General features: G+C 42.4%; 2 protein-coding genes across 2 annotated transcripts; both read left to right on the forward strand.

Moving 5' to 3' along the window:
- Positions 1-2,625: 2,625 nt before the first annotated feature.
- Positions 2,626-5,090, forward strand: LOC143563310 (cyclin-T1-3-like). The gene is made up of 6 exons (XM_077050878.1): positions 2,626-3,026; positions 3,209-3,290; positions 3,384-3,518; positions 3,599-3,774; positions 3,857-4,008; positions 4,088-5,090. The coding sequence occupies exons 1-6, from the start codon at positions 2,797-2,799 to the stop codon at positions 4,837-4,839; spliced, it is 1,527 nt and encodes a 508-aa protein (XP_076906993.1). The 5' UTR covers positions 2,626-2,796; the 3' UTR covers positions 4,840-5,090.
- Positions 5,091-5,771: 681 nt separating this feature from the next.
- LOC143562732 (uncharacterized) lies at positions 5,772-18,634 on the forward strand. Its single transcript, XM_077050463.1, has 2 exons — positions 5,772-6,286; positions 17,207-18,634. The coding sequence occupies exons 1-2, from the start codon at positions 5,928-5,930 to the stop codon at positions 18,516-18,518; spliced, it is 1,671 nt and encodes a 556-aa protein (XP_076906578.1). The 5' UTR covers positions 5,772-5,927; the 3' UTR covers positions 18,519-18,634.
- Positions 18,635-20,562: the final 1,928 nt, after the last annotated feature.

Raw genomic sequence — 20,562 nt, forward strand, 5'->3', positions numbered from 1 at the left:
CTCTCTTTGTCTCTGGAACATACGACGCGCAGCCTCAACAACAACAACCACCGCAACCTTCCTGCGACTTCATTCACTAACTGCCGGTAATTATTCCTCTTTATTATCTTATATATCTCCTCCCTTGTGCTTTTATTATCTTTTTTTCCTTGGCTATGAATATAAGATCAATTCGTTTTCTTTATCAGATTAGGGCACAATAAAATCCATCTATTATTAATTTCAATGCCATGCCGTTTAAATTATTATTATTATATGTTTCAAGGCAGATTACTTCCTTTCTTGCTTCAAAACGTTTCATTTTTCAATACAATCACAGAGTTAGGGTTAGGGCTTGTTTCAAGCAAATCTGATTCTTTAAAGCAGGATTTATAGGGTTTGAATGAACTAGTTATTATTGAATGGATCATAGCCATAGTTCTTGCTTCAATCAAACCTCTTAACTAACCATGTACAACTCTAACCAACGTCAAGCCAAAGTTATTTCATAAATACCCGCTACCCGAAATTATACATACTCGGTTATGGGTTTTCTATGTTATTCAGTTTCAGGTTGGTTCGGGTTTAACTCGGGTAGCCCTACTGATTACCATGTTATTTGTAAAAAATAAAACGCATCATCTGCAATACAACCGGTGTGATTAATCTGTTCTGTTAAGTTATTTGTAGTTTTTTGCGCATATAAAACGCTGCTGCTTTAGTGATTTGCTTAAGAGGCGTAGATGCATCTGTATAAATTAACAAGGCAAAGATAACAAGACTTGAAGGCTGATTTAGTTGTACTAGTTGCTTTCTTATAAGGAAACAAACCACAACTTACTTTTTTCAAATACGTACCTAGCTATTCCCACCTAAACCTAATTAACTGAGAAAATTAGTACGAGAAAGCATAGTGGGGAGTTTAAGCCCAAGAGCCGTTATTTAGCAGTAGTATTAGTAGCTCGTTCTTGGTTTATTGAGATGTCTATATTCTATTTATTAAATTTGGGTTTTTACTTTGTAATTGGAGATTCAGCTTATCTCGAATTTGGCTATTTATCCTAAACTCAACATCTTAGATTCCCGGTTTCCCGTTTCTATCAATCATCTAAGGTGAGGCCTTAATGTTGGAGAAGCGTTTTTCATGGTGAACTGTTTATTATTTTGTGGCAATGCTTACAAAGTGTAGTGGCCTTTTTGTTTTGTAGTATCTCTTGACTACGCACAAGTTTATTTTCAATAATTCAATTTTTGAACCACACAAGCTAGATATTCTCACCGGAATTGAAATAACCAGGAAGAAAGTTGGGTTACCGGGAGGCAAGCTGGGTTGTTTGGTAGCTTCTTAATGGCCATTAAGAGGTTGCATCTTAATTGTTAAAGGTAACATTGAGTCTGAATGGTTAAGAGATAACATCTTGTTACCTTTTAACCATTTAAACTTAAGGTTACCTCTTAACCATTAAGAGGTTATGAACCATTAAGAGGTAGCCTCTTAATAGCCATTAAGAGGCAACCAAACAACCCCAAGTCTCTCTAGTTCAAAAGACTGGTAGAGTAAAGTCTATTCCCAACCCTGTCACCTACTTCACTGGTCACCCCGTTTCAACCTTCATATCCTCTTCCTCCTTTACAATCAGCGGATCAACCACAAACACCTGCAGGGTTGTGTTTCCCCATCATCTGGTGCATCTTCCGTTGGAAATATTTCTCTTGACAACGAAGCTGATGGCGAGGAAGAATTTGTTCTATCTTTTGCTGACAATTGACTATGAATGGCATGCACGTAGAGAGAAGTCAAGCTAGAGTTTGGTGAACACCGCCATACGTGGTACACTTAACACATTCCCCTTTTGGGAACACACTATCCCCTGTTGAGAAACCACAACATATGTGGTTAAGTTTAGGTTTAGATTTTGGTAATTGGTAATGTGGTTTAGATATTAATTATGCATGTAACTAGATATATACTTTGTTCTAATCCCATCTTATCGGTTTAAAATGGTTTATTATAAAATTATTATATATGATTGGCTTTCAGTGAATTTATTAACTAAATTAAAATAACAAATAAAATTAAATATTGAGAAAGAGGCTTGTGCATTTGACACGTGGCAAGTCAATAGAATTTATCAAGACAGTCTAGGTTCGAATAAAGGGATAATTAGAGGGATCCTTTTTTCTACCTTCATAGAGTTGTCTGCTCCTCTAAAGCATGCAACATTCTCCAAAACATTCTAATAATAAGAACCTCATTGCACCGGCCATTTTCAAACTTTATATCACAATTTTAATATAGTTAATAGTTAATTCGTTAAAATCTAATCATATATAATAACCTCATTGCACTGGCCGGTGCAACTAGTAGACACTTTATCTTACTTGTATCTTATAGCGCAACAAAGAAGGTTTTTGTTAAACTAACGATCTCATTGGGATCGATCAACTTCATTATCTCTTAGGATAGAGGTAAGGTTTGCCCCTATCTCGCCGTTCTTAGATTCTACATTTCTACTCTATTTGTGAGATTTTGCTCGGTACATTTGTTTGTTTGAATGCATTGTCTCTTGTGCTGCAATTCTGTGGGATTTCGCTGGGTACATCTGAAGTTAACAATTTTTGGTGTCTAAGGATATCCTGTTTTATGCATAGTAATCTTTATTATATTTGAAAAATTATCTGTTGTATACCTTCTTATTTACTCTAAATTTGTTAGCACACAAACAGTGCAGGTAGTCGAAGTCAGTTTATGCCTGTTGTAAACTAGGGGGAGTCCATCTTCATTCTTTGAAGTTTTGTAGAGAGAAGAAACCGCCAATGACTGCTTTGGTTTCCAATGATCCAATGCATTATGGAATGTATGAAGGTGGTTCATATATGCATTCTGATGATAAAATGGAAGAACATGGTGGTCGGTGGTATTTTTCACGCAAAGAAATTGAAGAAAATTCTCCATCTAGACCTGATGGCATTGATTTAAAGAAAGAAACTTATCTTCGCAAATCATATTGCACTTTTTTGCAAGATCTTGGTATGAGGCTCAAAGTGTACGTTTCTTTATTCCTTATTTTCCCCTCAAATTCATCATTCCTGTTCTGTTCAGTTTCTTATTAAGTTATTTGTATGAAACATGGATTGATAGCTATGCAACACATGTTGTGCTTCTTTACTGATAATGATTGTTTTAAATCTGTAACACATGGTTTGGTGTTGAAATTTTGTCATTCAGGCCTCAAGTAACAATTGCTACAGCTATAATATTCTGTCACCGTTTCTTTCTCCGTCAGTCACATGCAAAAAATGACAGAAGGGTGAGTTGTGCCTCATTTCACTTTCTTATTTTTATTTTCATCTATTGATCAAAAGCTGTTGGTTTTATGTGTGTTAACATGTTTGGATTGCAGACGATTGCAACTGTCTGCATGTTTCTTGCAGGCAAGGTCGAAGAAACCCCTCGCCCTTTAAAAGATGTTATCCTTGTTTCTTATGAAATCAATAACAAAAAGGACCCCGAGGCTATTCAAAGAATCAAACAGAAGGTATCATCACTTCTACTAGAAACCACTTGTTAGCTCCACTAGATGGTTTTTAAAACTATTGTTTATGTTATGTGTTGCAGGAGGTGTATGAACAACAAAAGGAACTAATATTACTCGGGGAGCGACTAGTTCTTGCAACTCTAGGCTTTGATTTTAATGTGCATCATCCATATAAACCGCTAGTAGAAGCAATAAAGAAGTTCAAAGTTGCCCAAAATGCCCTTGCTCAAGTGGCTTGGAATTTTGTCAATGATGGGTATGCTGCTGTATTTCTTAATTTGTGGTTTCTCTATGTATATGCCAGCCTGTCCATTTTGACATGCAAAAGAGGCATGCAGGCTTAGGACCTCTCTGTGTTTGCAATTTAAACCCCACCACATCGCCGCTGGTGCTATTTTCCTTGCCGCCAAGTTCCTCAAAGTTAAACTCCCTTCAGATGGTGAAAAAGTTTGGTGGCAGGAGTTCGATGTCACCCCACGCCAATTAGAAGGTCCGTTTTTTATAATTATTTTTTGTTATCATATTCTTTTGTGACTTTCTTTTTTCTGAAATATGTAATTATTTTGCAGAGGTCAGTAACCAAATGTTAGAGCTGTATGAACAAAACCGACTGGCGCCTTCTCAAACGAGTGAAGTTGCTGACTGCAGTACAGGTGGCGGGGCAACTCAAAAGGGACCCACCAGATCTCTTCCGACTGACGAAGATGGCCCAAACAATTCCAGGCCCGGTACCTCATCAAGGCCCACTCCTGATCAATCAGGCCATAGTATAAAGGGAGATGTTGAAGTCAAAGAAAGCCAACAACAAAACGGGCCGGAAGACAGTAACAAGTCAGAAGGACATAATGAGGAAACTCGAGAAAGAAGGGAACCGGTTGAATCATTGAAGGAGAAATACCAGGGAAGGAATCTGTCACATCAAGATGCTATCAAAAGGATTGATAAAGATAAAGTGAAAGCGGCTATTGAGAAAAGAAAGAAGGCTCGTGTTAGTGATGTGGCCCGAAAACCGGATTTCATGGATGAAGATGATTTAATCGAGAGAGCGTTAGAAGACGGTATAGAGTTGGCTGCTGAGTCAGAGAAAAACAAACAAGATAGAAAACATAGTTGGTCAAAGCCGGATAACGATCTGGAAGACGGTCAGTATCACTCTTCAGCTAAGGGACAGTCGTCGCGCGGTCAAGATTTTGACCCTGTGGAAGAAGGGGAAGTGGGGATGATGGATGATGAATACAGGTCAAGGTCAAGGTCACCTAATTCTAGTAGTAGGAAAAGACAGGGTGGTGGGACCCCACCTGATAAAAGGAGGAGAAACTAATTCATGCTTCTAAAGATTAATGTATTGTTTAAACTAAATTTTGGTTTCTTTTTGAGTTTTTTCTGGTCATGAAATATTCAGACATACCACCATTTCATCAATGAGCTTCTCTAAGGTACGACATTCGCCTTCCAATCATGTTTATATCTTTATACGTGTTTTGTTCCTGCTTGTTTTGTCATATTTTGGTTGATTGTTAGATGTTTGATTTTTAAGTAGAAGCATACATCTTAGTTGGATCAATAGTTTGTTCTGTCTCCTGACTTTGTAATATTGTGAAAGTTTTGAATTGTTTGGTTTCATGTATAATGTATTACCGTTGAACCATTACTGACCCTTTAATTTTGTGCAAGTATATTGAGTTATAGATGCACATCATCTTTCATCTTTTCTGATAACTCTTGTTGGATTTTAATGATTTAAACAATGACCGACTGACCGATAATAGTTCATACCGATTGTGCCACTTAGATGACCCTAAGGGATCACACTAGCCTCAAGAGTTGAAAACGTAGTTGTAATTTGTTAAACGTGTATTAATTTTATACACAAATTATGTTACTATTTGTTAATTCATTAGGATTGATAATTTATTAACCGATGAATACATGTATGTAACTGGATACACTATATATGGAACCACTATAATGACATAATAGTATATTTCTAGGTGAATAAAACATGTTCATCATTGAATAAATATTTATAAATACTTAATAATTATTCACATTTTCCTTATTTAAAAATCTAGAAAACTGAGCACACATGAATAAACCTGTTTCCATCAACTTTACCGGAAAGAACAATATAGTTACAAATCAAAAGTTAATTAACATTAACAAAGATATGAAAATATGAAGTCATCATCATGCTTATGAAACAAATGTAACATGTGATCGGTCGAAAAAAACAAGAAAAGAATGATCCTATATACCTACCACCTATGTAATTGAGTATTACAAAGCCAACTCAAGTCTCTTGTTACCTCCACTCTCCCAGCTGGTCATTTCATACACCAATTTTTAAACCTCAACCCACCCCCCTTAGATACATAAATTGTTTTTTTTTTGTTTTCTTAACCATAAACAATGTCCGAAGAGAGTCTCGATATGAATGTACGTGCCAGTGCTGCACCACGGAGGCCGAGGTCCATGGAGGACGATGAGAGCGTAAACTCAGTGGATATAAAAGTCACGGAGAGTGCACAAGTGAAGAGTGAAATCGAGAGTGAAGATGATGAGGAGTACTATGAGGATAAGCCCACAAAGGGTGAGGTGATGAGTTGGTGGTTTTATGAATTGTGTTCGTATTTTATGCACACAGTTCTTCTTACTATCGTGTTTCCGTTAATTATAAGTCAGAGTTTTGGTGATGAGCCACCAGAGCCGGCTCAAGGGTGGTACAAGAATGGGAAAGGTTTTCGTTGCACGAAAAAGGAAACCGTTTTGTAAGTCTCGTATCCTTATAAAGTTTTATAACTGTTAGGGGCGCTTAACAAAATCTAAAATCAAATCGACTGAACTTTTATATGCTAATGAGAAAAACACCATGAATCCGAATTTACACACTCAATTCAACATTAAAGTGTTAAATCCATGAATCGATGTTTGACTAGATTATTTTTGCTTGATTAATTTCTTAGTTCTTTATTGATGATTTATAGTTAAATTTATACTCTATAAACAATTAAAGTGAGAATGGACTACATAGTCGACCTAGTTGAGTCTGTCAGACGGAGAGAAGACTGGATTGTCAAATCGGATTTAAAAGTTTTTAATTTTGTCTACTTCCCTTAAAATTTCTTTTATTAATTCATTTACTTTTTTCATAGACTCCACGTTTTGTTTATTTAAGGTTTCATATCTTATCAATATAGATAATTCATATTAAAGAGAAATTATTTTCATATTTTTGAACTAGTGTTATATATAAAATTTTATTTATATTATTTTTAACGTCATTCGTTTTTTGCAACTTGAAGTCTTGAACCATTTTAATAATCGGTCTATTTATAAAAACAAAATGTATACAAATTAACAATCATGATCCAATTCATGATTGCATAAAAGTACTAAATTTTGACTTTGGTTCACATGTTTTTCACGCAATGAAATATAATGTTTGAAGAAACACTAACCGGACCCCGGACAGATTACTGGTAACCTGGGGGTTGGATAGCTGTTTCCCACGAGGGGTTAGACCCTTGGAAGATGGTTCTTCTGATAACCTGCAAAACAGACACCGTGAGCTCGTCACTGAGAAGGGGGGGGGGTTCCTCCTTGTGACCACCCTCCGGCGTGAGAATCAGACTAGATTGCTCTTTAAATATAGAAGTATATTAAGAGATTGCTAGAGCAGATATCAGGTATATTACGATGATAATGTGATCATGTAATGTTGAGATGATCATACCATTTGGGGTATTTATAGCCGAAAGTAGGTTTCCAAGGAGGTATGGCCGGCTGCTACAGTGTTCCTGTTCATCAACAGTAGCCTACGCACGTGCCCTGCTGGTAGTTGGTGGGTAGGCAGCGGCTGATAGTGACCAGGCCTGCTGTGTACTATTCCCTTTCCACCAACTGCCGGCTATGCACGTGGTATGACAGTAGTTGGTGAGTAGGCAGCGGCTAATAGTGATACAGTACAGGAGCATGCTGCTCGCCATACTGTATCAGTGAGCTGTCGTATCTCTGATCAGATCTTTCGCCCATACCTCGTCAGGTACAGTAAAAGATCCTTCAGTATACGGACTGGTTTATTTGGGCGGGAGTATTCCCCCTCCCGCCTCTGTGCGGGATTGCTCCCGGCTTGGCTCATTCCTTCAGGTGACACTGAATGATCGAGAGCTAAGTGCATTGTGCGTGTAGCCATGCTGTGCGGGTGGCCTTCCCTAATGGCTTGTATCCGAGGCTGCGGGGACAGGCGGAGTCCTTCACCATTGGGAGGCATTTCCTGCGGGACCAGCTTGCGTACTGCGCGTAAGGACGTCACGTCTCTGAGCATGGTTGGTCCTGCGGATCCAGTTGGTCTCTGCGCAGACGTCCCTGTTTAAGGTGAGTCTTGCGGGTCCAACTGGGCTCTGCTGGGACCTACCTCTTCAAGTCCCCCCCAGTCCAATGTTCTTCTCCTGAGTGTTTAATAAAGTGAGGTGAACTTTTGGACTTAAGCAAAGGGTTTTGAAAAGGGTTTTGTAAGGTTTTTCATGGGGATTCTTTCCGCGGAAGTCCTTGTCACTTGCAGAAATGCCCGAGTTTCCTGCTTGGTCTTTGGGTATGATGCGGGTAGGTCTGTAACCTCCTCGCAAGTCAGGAGCATTGAGTCCCAGTTGTATGGATTTTCCATGAGGTTTTGGTAGTTTTGAACATAGTGATCAATTATGTTAAGACCACCAATTCCATCCTGGAGCTTCAAACAACGTAGTTCTCGACGTTCCCGCTATGCGGGGATGTTATTTCCGTTTCCGCAAGCATTGCCCAGAAGATCCTTCTTGGTTTCAATTCCCAGCGGAGCGCTAGGTATGTGAAGGGTTTTGCCTTAACACTGTACCTGCGCTCGTCTTACGGTTACTTTACTTCCAAGGTATTCCTGGCGTCAATTCCCTGCGGGTGCTAGGTATGTGAAGGGTTTTGCCTTAACACTGTACCCGCAGCCGTCTTATAGTTACTTGGTTGCCGAGGTACTTGGCTTCAATTCCCTGCGGGTGCTAGGTATGTGAAGGGTTTTGCCTTAACACTGTACCCGCATCCGTCTTTCGGTTACTTGTTCACCAAGGTTTACTTGGCGTCAATTCCCTGCGGGTGCTAGGTATGTGAAGGGTTTTGCCTTTACACTGTACCCGCATCCGTCTTACGGTTACTTATTTGCCAAGGTTCTTGACTTCAATTCCCTGCGGGTGCTAGGTATGTGAAGGGTTCTGCCTTTACACTGTACCCGCATCCGTCTTACGGTTACTTGTTTGCCAAGGGGTAAGGGGTATTTTCCCGCTTACTTTTTAATATTTTCAAATTTTTGAATTTTGAAATTCGAAGAGTTGGTGAAAAGATAAGAACAGTCCAAACCTCTGAAACGTCGTGCGACGGTTTCTTCTGACTGTGTCAGGACGTGCAGGAAGTTATGGTGACGTGACAGAACATGGTCATTCCAGTCACTTTTTCAGGCGCGTGGGCGCGATTTTTCGGGCGCGTGGCCGCGAAATTACTGGCATACGTCCTTTCAACAGCTGTTGCCAGCTTGGTTTTTGCCACGTGTCATAGTTTCATTGCACATTCGATTTCTCTCTCCTCCGCATTAATTTCACCGCATTAATTGCGATTACTATATAAAGGGGGAGAGGGTTACTTACAATTCACACTTTTCACTCTTCTCTTCATCTTTAAGGCGATTTCCGGCGAATACTCCTTTATTCAATCGAGCATTCTCTCGAAATCGTTCTCTTCTCTCTGCAAGATGTCTTCTCGTGATGCTGAAGCTATAGCTGACGACAGGGGTACTGCTGGCGAGTGCCAGTGTGCTCTGCCCGGCGATCAGTACCGGTATGTTGTCAGGAAGTTCATGCTCGATCATCTCGAGCCTAAGTTTCCTGAATCCCACCAGACCGTGTATGATGCCCCCAGAGGCAAGATCGGGGTTTATGCTGCATTTTTTGTCTATGGGAATCTTAGATTCCCGTTGACAAAATTTGTTTACCGTGTCCTTGAGAGGCACGGTGTTCATTTGACCGAGCTGCACCCCATGGCGATCGCCAAGATTCGCCATTTTGAGTGGGTGTGCCGGATTTTGGGCATCGAGCCCCATGTGGACCGCCTGATGACCTTCTATACCTGGAGGTGCATCCAGGGGTGGTACACTTTGACGACCCGTATTAAGGGTCTGAAGATTTGCGACACCGAGCGCAGTCTTCGCGCGTGGAAGCAGGAATTCTTCTACATTTCTGCCCGCGCCATCCCCCTTGCCATGAAGTTTAAAAATGGCCAAGCGATACCGAGCCTTCACGCCCCCAACTACCAGGAGGCGGAATGGTTCTCGAAGATATCCCGGATCCAATCTCCGGTTTACCGGTTTGCCGAGTCCGGGATGGTCATGTTAGGGATGAGCCGGGTGTGGAAGGATGCGTCTCAGGTTCCCATCCTTCTCGAATACGGTTTGAACTCTATTCCCTATGGTATGTCTTGTCTTTCTTTTTTGATACAAGTTTGTCTTCTAACTGTTTCTTTTCTTTCAGAGGGAAATAATTTGGAGTCGCTTCTGTTCCCGCGGGAAACCGACGGTCCCGCGCGGATGGGTACTTGTGCTCTGGACGAGGGCGAGTTGCCCATCCTGGAGCAAACGGCGGATCGTTTTGTGGAGGTCTATCCGCTGGGCCACGAGATCCTGAGCCACCGGCGGCCAGGTAAGGCGATATTCTTTCCTCAATCTCTCAATGCTGTACCCGCTGTTGGAATTCTTGACCTGTCTTCTTCTGAGGAATCCTCAGATGCTCCTCCATTGGTGCGGAAGAAGAAAGCTGCTGCCGGCGGGAAAGGGAAGGAGAAGGCCTCCACGGCTGGTCCGGTGGTTCTATCTGACTCGGAGTCAGATAGTGAAGAGGTGGCGGGGAAGCCCGGTGGTGAGAAGACCACTGTTCCGGAGGCTACGACCGTTACCTCCGGAGAACCAACGAAGACGACGGTGACCGGTACCAAGAGGCCGGCTCCATCGGGTTCCTCCCCGCCCGTCCGTACGTTCAGGGTCAAGAAAACCCGTAAGTACAATCATAATGTCTGCAGATTTATTACTTCTTAAATTTAACACTCTTTGTGCAGGCGTGGATGTTGACGCATTCCGGGGTGAAGAGCAGGGGAGTACCTCCCCGCCAATGACGGTAGGCTCGGTCAGCCTTCCTGAGGCGTCGACCCAGGCGCCTGCGCCTGCATCCGCTGGTCCAGTTGCTCGTTCCTTTGAGCCAACTGTTCCGGCCGAGATGACGTCACCGCCGGCCGTGAGTGCGATTTTTACAGCATCCTTCACGGAGCCGGCGGTTACTGCTGTTGCTGAGGAGGCGACGACCGCGGCGGCGACCACAACGGCGACCACGGCGGCTGCCACCATGCCCGCGCCACCGGCACCTACGGCCGGTCCATCAGGTACGCGCAGGGCTTCCCGCCGATCTTTGCCCCCTTCCCGTCTGCCTGACCTGTTGGATGGATTTCCTTTAGGTTCAGGTGATGGGTTTGGCGGCTATCGGCCTGTCATTGACCCTACAGGTGCGTAGGGTTCCTTTCTTTTTCCCTTATGTTTTTTATCATCTTTTCCTTACTGCCTTTGTTTCTTTTGCAGTGTCGGATTCCAATGAAGTGTATGTTCCGCGATGGAACATACGCCGAGGAACAACCCTTCGTACCCCTGTGGAGTGCGTGGACTGGGCTCGCCAGGCTGCTCCTCATGGTGCGTTGGGGGAAGCCATGGCTAGCTACCAGGAGGGTAGGCTAACCAATGAGCTTCGGGTTCTCCAAGCCCGGATGCAGCCGCGCGTCGAGCTGCTTTGTCGTGAAAACGACAAGTTGAAAGCAGCTCGCGCCAAGGACGTATCTGAGGCGCGTGCTCTTCGGGAGGAGAACCAACAGCTGGCGGCAGCTGCCGCCGACAAGGAGAAGGCCTTCAAGGCCCTCGAGGTTGAAGTTCAGGCGCGACTCGAGGCCCGCTCCAAGGCTGCCCAAGCTGTGAATGAACAACTTCGGCTGGCCAGGGAGACTGCGCGAAACGCAACCGAGAGGGCTGCCAAGGCTGAAGCCGTTGCTGAGCCTTTGCGTGTGGAGAATGAGGAGCTCAAGGCCAAATTAGAGGCTCTCCAACGCGCTCATGATGCCTTGGCAATGGAAGATGCCAAGAAACTCCAGGAAATCTTGGACCAAAGAGGGGTGCTTGACCACACCGAGCGGAAGCTTAAGGGCGTCGAAGAGGCTGCCGCAAAGGAAGTTTTACTTGCCAACCTTAACAAGAGCGAAGCCGAACGCGCCCATAACGAAGCTCAAGCTGCCCTCCAATGGCTTCTTCGAGAAGCGTTGCCTCAGGTATGTTTAGCTTTATCTTCTCGCTTTTCTTTTGTAAGAAAAGGTTCTAATACTTGTATTTTTTCTTTGTAGGTTGTGCGTCGGGTCTTTTCAGAGACCTCTTACGATGATGCTATGACCGCAGCCCTCAACGCTTCTCATGAGGATGGGGAAAAGGCCGGCTTCTTGCTTGGTCTAGGGTTTGTTGAGAAAGGCGTCCCACCTTCCAACTTCCCTTTGTTCGATGTGGATACCGAAGCCATTTATGACCAAGCATTGAACCAATACGCCGCCTTCCCGCATCCAGTGGTGGAAAAGGTGGACGAAGTAGCTGCTGCTGATGATGGGTTAGCTGTCCTCAAAGCGTTCCTCGAACCACCCCGTTCTTCTGACGGAGCGGGTCCAAGTGGAAGCGGCCCTGAAGCTTGATCCTGAAGATCCCTTCCCATTGCTAAGACTTGTATAGTTTTATTCTCTTAGGCGGGTAGTTACCCGGCCATTCTTGTAATATATTCTTGGAATATTAATCTTTTTGCGTATAAGATTGTTATTTCCTTCTTTGGGTTCCTTGCTTTATAAACTTATGACTTGCATACTTAGTTTAAATTAGCAATTTTCCAAGTGTTTAGAATAAGAACCTTTGAACGTGGTTAATGGGTTAAAGTTTCGCTTCCTCCTTCGTGATTGTGCGGGTAGAACCGTCACTTGCACTTGGTAGGATGGCTAAACTTTAACCTTCATCTGACCTGCGTGTAGGTTTTCCTTTTTGAAATTTCTAAGGCATTAAGATAAGTTAACCTTTGAACGTGGTTGATAATAGGAAGTTTTGCTTCCTCTTTCGTGATTGTGTTGGTAGAACCGTCACTTGCACTTAGTAGGATGGCAAAACTTTACCCTTATCTGACCTGCGTGTAGGTTTTTCTCACCTTTTGAGGATAAGTTAACCTTTGAACGTGGTTGATAACAGGAAGTCTTGCTTCCTCTTTCGTGATTGTGCGGGTAGAACCGTCACTTGCACTTAGTAGGATGGCAAAACTTTACCCATATCTGACCTGCGTGTAGGTTTTCCTCATCCTATGAGGATAAGTTAACCTTTGAACGTGGTTGATAATAGGTGTGAAGTTTTGCTTCCTCTTTCGTGATTGTGCGGGTAGAACCGTCACTTGCACTTAGTAGGATGGCAAAACTTTGCCCATATCTGACCTGCGTGTAGGTTTTCCTTATCCTTTTTAAGAATTTTGTTTTGAACCGTTCGACGCGCGGTTGTCGATAGGTTAGTGTTCGGTTTCCTTTCATGATTCATGCGGATAGACTGGCACTTTCATTTAATAGGATAATTGAACTCTTCCCCTTCAACTGACCTGCGTGAAGGTTTGTCAAGTTATTGGGTTCGTGCGGGTAGGACCGCCTTCCCACGCAACGACTTCACGTAATGTGAACGCCGTCACCAGTGTTGCATAGTTTAACCGTTCGACGCGCGGTTGTTGATAGGTTATTTTTCAGTTTCCTTTAATGATTCATGCGGATAGACCGGCACTTTCATTTTTGGGTGCTGAACTTTTTCCCAAACTGACCTGCGTGAAGGTTTGTCACGTTATTGGGTTCGTGCGGGTAGGACCGCCTTCCCATGCAATGACTTCACGTAATTATGCGGTGAAAACCGGCATATTAGTGTTCAGAAAAGTATGAATGTAAAATCATCAGCTTCGATGTTCTTAAAGAGAATCATTTCCATTAGAAGTGGCTCTTGGCCTTTTCTTTACAAATTGGAATTGATTTACATGCAGACTGTGTAAATGAGCTCCCTTCCATGTTGGGATGGGAGTGCCATCGAGCCGATACGCACCTGGTTCGGGATCTCGTTCTTTACGCAGCATGTAGTCTCGATTTTGAAGCTGGAATTGATTCGTGTCTTCCCCAGCTGAGGTTCTATACGCACCCGCCTGCTCAGCCTTTATTGTGCCACGAGGTGCGCGAGCGTCCCATCTCTGACAAATGCTTCGACCATGTCCTTTACGTCTATGCATTCTTCAGTGTTGTGGCCTTTTGTCTTGTGGAAGTCACAGTATTTGCTCCGATCAGCATCGTGACGATGTCGGATTATTGGAGGCTTTGGCCATGGGAGCTCTTCAGTGGCGAATATCTCAGTGACGCTTTTGGTGAGTGGCGTCCATCTGGAGTTCCGGTGCGACTGTACCTTATCCCTTCCGCCCACTCGATGTTGCAAGCCGGATGAGGTGTCAAAGTTTACCCTTGACTGCCAAATGCCTAGCTTCCGTTTTTTATTTAGTCTGGCGGTGAGGACGTTGTCTTCTCTCGTCTTCTGAGTGTAGAGGTTTGTGCTCTGTGGGAGATCTCTACCCAGTTGCTTCTCTGTTTCCGCATAGCGTTTTGCTGCTGTCATGATGCCATCCCATGTGGATGGCATGCCATCTTTACCCGTTAGGGTGCGGATGAGCTCTGGGTCATGTGCGCCCTGGATGAAGGCAGCGCGAACAAGATCTTCGCTGATATTGCCCAAACTTAGCTTCTTTGAGTTGAAGCGAGTGATGAAGTTTGGCAGAGATTCATCTTCCTCTCGTATGCATTTGAGGATTGTCCATTGCTCCTCGGTATACTTCCGTTGCTGGCTGAAGTGTTGGCTAAACTTCTGCTGGAAGTCTGCCCAGTCGTAGATGTGGTTGACCGGTAGGCGATCAAACCAAGCTCTAGCAGCCCCCACCAGCGTCATTTGGAACATGTAACACCACGTGGGTTCCGTCCAATTGCTGACGGTTGCCCCCGCTATGAACCTGTTCAAATGATCGTCTGGATCAGATATACCGTCATATGTGCCTATGTTAGGCATTTGTTTGGCACTCTTTGGGGCGATTGCTTCCGCAATGTCCCTTGCAAACTTGGACATTCCTGCATTTGCAACGTTTGGTCTGAACGTTTTGGAGAAGTCTCGTGGACTTCCACCTGTGCTTTTTGGTGTGAAGGCTTGTCCAAAATGCCTTTTCGGTTGGGATTCCGTTTCCTTACGCTTCCCTTTTGCCCTATGGCGAGGGTTCGCGTCGGAGTCGGATTCCTCCGAGTCATCCTCCCAGTATTCGAATTCGTCGGCCTGTTGCACGGAACGCAAGCGTTCGTCCAACTCAGCCTGGAATTCCTTTTGTCGTGCCTCCGCCCATGCCTTAACTTCATCGAGAGTCTGGCGGGGGAGTCTTCGTTTCTCAAACTGGGTATCGGTGGATCCCAGTAGGCGATCATTTACTGCACTTGCCCCAGCTTTGGTAAGTGGGGTAGTGTTCGTAAAATTTACTTCACTTGCCCCGGCTTCGGTAGCCGGGGTAGTGTTTGTAAAAACTGTGTTGCCGGTATTCCCCCCAGTAGCTGGGGTTGTGGTTACCGGAATTTCTCTAACCATCTTTGTAGAAGTTTGAAAAAACTGGAGACAAATGTTCTAGCTTTATGCACGGATGGCGCCAATGAAGAAACACTAACCGGACCCCGGACAGATTACTGGTAACCTGGGGGTTGGATAGCTGTTTCCCACGAGGGGTTAGACCCTTGGAAGATGGTTCTTCTGATAACCTGCAAAACAGACACCGTGAGCTCGTCACTGAGAAGGGGGGGGGTTCCTCCTTGTGACCACCCTCCGGCGTGAGAATCAGACTAGATTGCTCTTTAAATATAGAAGTATATTAAGAGATTGCTAGAGCAGATATCAGGTATATTACGATGATAATGTGATCATGTAATGTTGAGATGATCATACCATTTGGGGTATTTATAGCCGAAAGTAGGTTTCCAAGGAGGTATGGCCGGCTGCTACAGTGTTCCTGTTCATCAACAGTAGCCTACGCACGTGCCCTGCTGGTAGTTGGTGGGTAGGCAGCGGCTGATAGTGACCAGGCCTGCTGTGTACTATTCCCTTTCCACCAACTGCCGGCTATGCACGTGGTATGACAGTAGTTGGTGAGTAGGCAGCGGCTAATAGTGATACAGTACAGGAGCATGCTGCTCGCCATACTGTATCAGTGAGCTGTCGTATCTCTGATCAGATCTTTCGCCCATACCTCGTCAGGTACAGTAAAAGATCCTTCAGTATACGGACTGGCTTATTTGGGCGGGAGTATTCCCCCTCCCGCCTCTGTGCGGGATTGCTCCCGGCTTGGCTCATTCCTTCAGGTGACACTGAATGATCGAGAGCTAAGTGCCTTGTGCGTGTAGCCATGCTGCGCGGGTGGCCTTCCCTAATGGCTTGTATCCGAGGCTGCGGGGACAGGCGGAGTCCTTCACCATTGGGAGGCATTTCCTGCGGGACCAGCTTGCGTACTGCGAGTAAGGACGTCACGTCTCTGAGCATGGTTGGTCCTGCGGATCCAGTTGGTCTCTGCGCAGACGTCCCTGTTTAAGGTTTCATATCTTATCAATATAGATAATTCATATTAAAGAGAAATTATTTTCATATTTTTGAACTAGTGTTATATATAAAATTTTATTTATATTATTTTTAACGTCATTCGTTTTTTGCAACTTGAAGTCTTGAACCATTTTAATAATCGGTCTATTTATAAAAACAAAATGTATACAAATTAACAATCATGATCCAATTCATGATTGCATAAAAGTACTAAATTTTGACTTTGGTTCACATGTTTTTCACGCAATGAAATATAATGTTACATACGTTTTTAACCTGTATCACATTCTGTATCACATTTTGTTATTTTTTTTTAAATATCATAGTTAGTTGATATTAAAATTCATATCAAAATATCAAATTGTCTCGTATTTTATGTGTTTTTGCTTATTTTTTTTCATCATTTAAAACGTTATGCGTTTTTCTAAAAACCCAACGAGCTAGTCTTATAAGTTATAACCGATCCGTCATTAAAGGTATTGCTTATACACATCAAGAGTCATGATTAAACGAAAACAATAAATTTGATTATGGTTCACATGTTTTTAGAGGAGGTAATTTTATGGTTGTTGAGATATATATATGATGTTTCACTTTTGATATCTTTTAACACATTAACAATCATGATCACCTGAACATAATAAAGTTGATTTTTTGGTTCACATGATTTTTTCTTGGGAAGTAACTTTAAGGAAGTTGAGATATGATGTTTCACTTTCATACTTACCTTAAACATCTTTACAAAACTCTTTACATCTCATTCTTTATTGTTTTTATATATATATATATATTTTGTTTATTATATTTTCTCTTTATTTCACTAATCACATTTGATACAACAAAATATAAAATTTCATATCATCATTAATCATTAATCATTATTAGTAGCATGCATCACATAAGTAATTAACAATTAAGATGTTAATTACAGGTTTGAAGCATTGACATATGCAAGAATAAAAGTTGGCAGCATGAAGTTCTCCCCACTAGAATGGACTTCAATCTCTTGGTTCTCCGGCCTAATCCTCGCCGCGCCGCTCCTCGCCTCCGTCTCCATCCACCTCGACTACCGCCCCAACTCCCAGCTCATAACCGCCACCGCCACCGCCATCGGCGCCATCTTCTGCCTCCCTGCAGGCGCCATCAAAACCGTCTGGATCATGCCACCCTACGTCGCTGCCATTGTCTCCTCCAACGCCGTGGGGTCCGCCTTCCACAACCGCCACCTAGGCCTCATGGTCCGCGGCTTCGTGGGCCCCACCATTAAAAAATTCCAATTCCTGGACCGCCAGGCAGTCTCCAGTTGGCTCTCTATCTATGCGACAGCTGGAGGCTGCCTCGGGTCCGCGGCCATTGCATCATTTGCTTATTACATGCTCCGAAACTCGGAAGGGTTTATAAGTTTATGGATTGTTTCGATCTTTAGCGGCATATTATGGTTCGCGGGAATCACACACATACTCACCGCCACTCGATCAAACGGAAACGAATCATTAACTCACAATGATCGAGTCTCCACTCGTTATTTTGTTTCAATCTTTAACTACCCGCATGCTGCGGGTAGTCTCGTTGGGGTTATCCTGTCATCCTTTTCAACAATGAGCATATTCACCGGCGCTGTACTATACATCGTCGGTGAATTATGCGTCCCGCCAAAGGACATACTATTCGTGTGGCTAACATATTTCTTCTTCCCAATATTCGCTCTCCCGTTACTCCACCCGATTCAGAAAGTTATCCAATCCGACGCGGTAAAGATGCAAATATTCGGGTTCTTGCTAACCACACTCGCTTCGGGCATGGGGTATTACTACAGAGAACACCACTGGCATTTCAACCACGTGATGTTTCTTGCGGCTGTGCAAAGTGTGGCTTCGGGTGTTCTCCATGCGTATAGTCGGATATTGTTGATGGATTGTGCGCCCGCGGGGAAAGAAGGTGTGTTTGCCGTGTGGTTTTCGTGGGTGAGGATGTTTGGGGCGTTTGTCGGGTTTGTTATCGGTTCGAGTGGTGTAGGGAATATTAATCGGTCGTTTGGGGCTGCGTTTGCTGTGGCTGTTGTTGGCATTGTTGGATTGATATTTAGTAATGTTAGTAGTTATGGTGGAGCTGTGGCGGCCGGGCACGTGCATAAGCGCCGTGAGACGGGGTTGCCGGTACCGGTGAGGGGATCAGAGGATTTAGCTGGTGGTAAAGTGAGAAGGGATTCGGAGGGAACACAAGATAGAAGCATTGAAGTTTGATTTATGTTTTGTTTTTTTAATTTCTTTATTTTGTTGGTAATTGAGGGATGCAAAATGTAATAAAGACTTGACTAGCTTTGAATTCTTAAAGTAATCTAGGTTGGAATTCAGCCATTCACATTCGAAAAATATGTTTTGCGTATTCATTCGTTTGGTGACTAACTATTTTAAGTATATTGTGTTAAGTTAGATAACAATGTAAGATAAATATTTGATTATATATAGTTAACCACCAACATTATTGATGTACAACTGAACATAATATCAGTAGTAACATTTGGTTTAACTTGTAATGTACAAACCATAGAGGTATTCAAGAAAAGATAGTTGAGGTAACCAAACCTGTGTTGTTCATTGTTCATGCATATTTGAGTAAACTTATCAAGATATATATTAAGTAAATACTAAGTAAAAATACTCATGTTCATAGCCTAACCTTCATTTATGTCATGTTCAACGAGCTAAAGTTCTGGAAAAACAATAACGACCTTAAGGACTTATGATTGATGTAACAGACAAATTGACAGTGGATCAACAGCCAAATGCACACATATTATATATAGTCAAACCATGTATCGACCGTCTAACACATGAACTCTATCGGGGAAATATTAACAAAGGTCTTTTTATATGTACTTAAAGTTAAGATTAAGATGATAATTTCAACAAATTGGGTGAAAATTGTGGGAGATATCAAAATCGGTGTTAAATCATAAACGACTTATAAAGTAACACTTGCTAATAAACAACGAAGGGTGCGTACCGAAGCACTTCAATTATTCAAGAAGGTCACTTATCCACCATTAGTGAGTAGATTCACGTTTTCTCACTTAAGAAGAAAGTTGGTTTATGTTTCTTTCTGAATCTTAGTTTGAATTTTTTGGTCAACGGGTCCATTTTTTATCCCAAATTGATTCTGTTAGGTGATTGATAATCAAAATCTTGAACTTTTATTGTTAATAATGCAAGAGTCAAGTCTGTGTGGAGCCCATTTCAAAGAGATATCTGCAGATGCACCTAAACGTGAGCCATCAAGGTTACATTTGACTCTGATGAATATTAACCAACATTTTTTCTTATTGCACTTTCTCATTCAATTATTTTTATTGTAATTTTTGGATAATTTGTAAGAATCCCATAATATTCATTTGATGATCATTTTATTTAAAACTGAGCAGCTTTTATTTTAAAAAGTTGTATCTTGTTGCACAACCAAATAACATAAACAGAAATAAAATAACTACTTGCATTCATCAGATATACCTTGATTCGCAGGAGGTGAAAACAGTTGCGCAACTAACTCCAACACTTCTTTTACACTTCCTTCCAAACGCAAATCAAGACATTCAACCAAGGGGTCAATTTCCGCATCAGAAGATGGCCTAATGTTAATGATGTTAATGATCTCAGACTTTGTAAGCTTGTAAGGTTTACATCTGGTCTCAAACTCATCAATGGTCCCTCTTGTTTGACTGCAAGCAGGAGTGTTGACCAAGTAGTCGTAAACCTTGAACTCTGAAGGCGCTAGCGGAGCAAGAACCTGCGTGGGATCTTTTGCAGCCCCTCTAGAACGTAGAAAGTCAAGTACTTCAAAATTTGTAAGTATGTCCGCATTTTGTTTCAGTATCTTCATCACTAGAAAACGAGTACCTAAATTCAATAGATAAAATTGAGGCGAATTAAAACGAGCACCTAAATTTTTTGCAAAAAAATAATCACATAAGAATTCTGAAATGCTCCGTAGTTATTATCACTTTCAATAGCAAACTTCAGTTAATATAATGTAATGTAATGTAATGAATTACAATAATAATTCAAAGCTCCTCATTAAATCATTATAAGAAAGAGATTACTAAAGACAATTTGAACCAAAACATCTTAAAGCATGTATTTTCCAACATTCAAGTAGCCTTTCAACTTACTTGAAGTTTTTAAAGGAATATAACAAGAATTAGGCAAATCGGATTTTAATAATCACCATATTTTTGCAGTTGATCGATAATAATCCCATCTCAAAAAATTCTTGTCACCAGTCTCACCTTTT

This window comes from Bidens hawaiensis, unplaced genomic scaffold (assembly GCF_021521415.1).
Source record: "Bidens hawaiensis isolate Kalapana, Puna unplaced genomic scaffold, B.hawaiensis_p1.1 tig00001179_1, whole genome shotgun sequence".
NCBI classification, from domain to species: Eukaryota; Viridiplantae; Streptophyta; class Magnoliopsida; order Asterales; family Asteraceae; genus Bidens; species Bidens hawaiensis.

Excerpts from the sequence above, each read along its gene's own strand:
- LOC143562732 (XM_077050463.1), top strand. The coding sequence starts at position 5,928 with ATGTCCGAAGAGAGTCTCGATATGAATGTACGTGCCAGTGCTGCACCA. Across the intron at positions 6,287-17,206 it reads ACGAAAAAGGAAACCGTTTT|GTTTGAAGCATTGACATATG; the intron begins GTAAGTCTCGTA and ends TGTTAATTACAG.
- LOC143563310 (XM_077050878.1), top strand. The coding sequence starts at position 2,797 with ATGACTGCTTTGGTTTCCAATGATCCAATGCATTATGGAATGTATGAA. Across the intron at positions 3,519-3,598 it reads TTCAAAGAATCAAACAGAAG|GAGGTGTATGAACAACAAAA; the intron begins GTATCATCACTT and ends TATGTGTTGCAG. Across the intron at positions 4,009-4,087 it reads CACCCCACGCCAATTAGAAG|AGGTCAGTAACCAAATGTTA; the intron begins GTCCGTTTTTTA and ends ATTATTTTGCAG.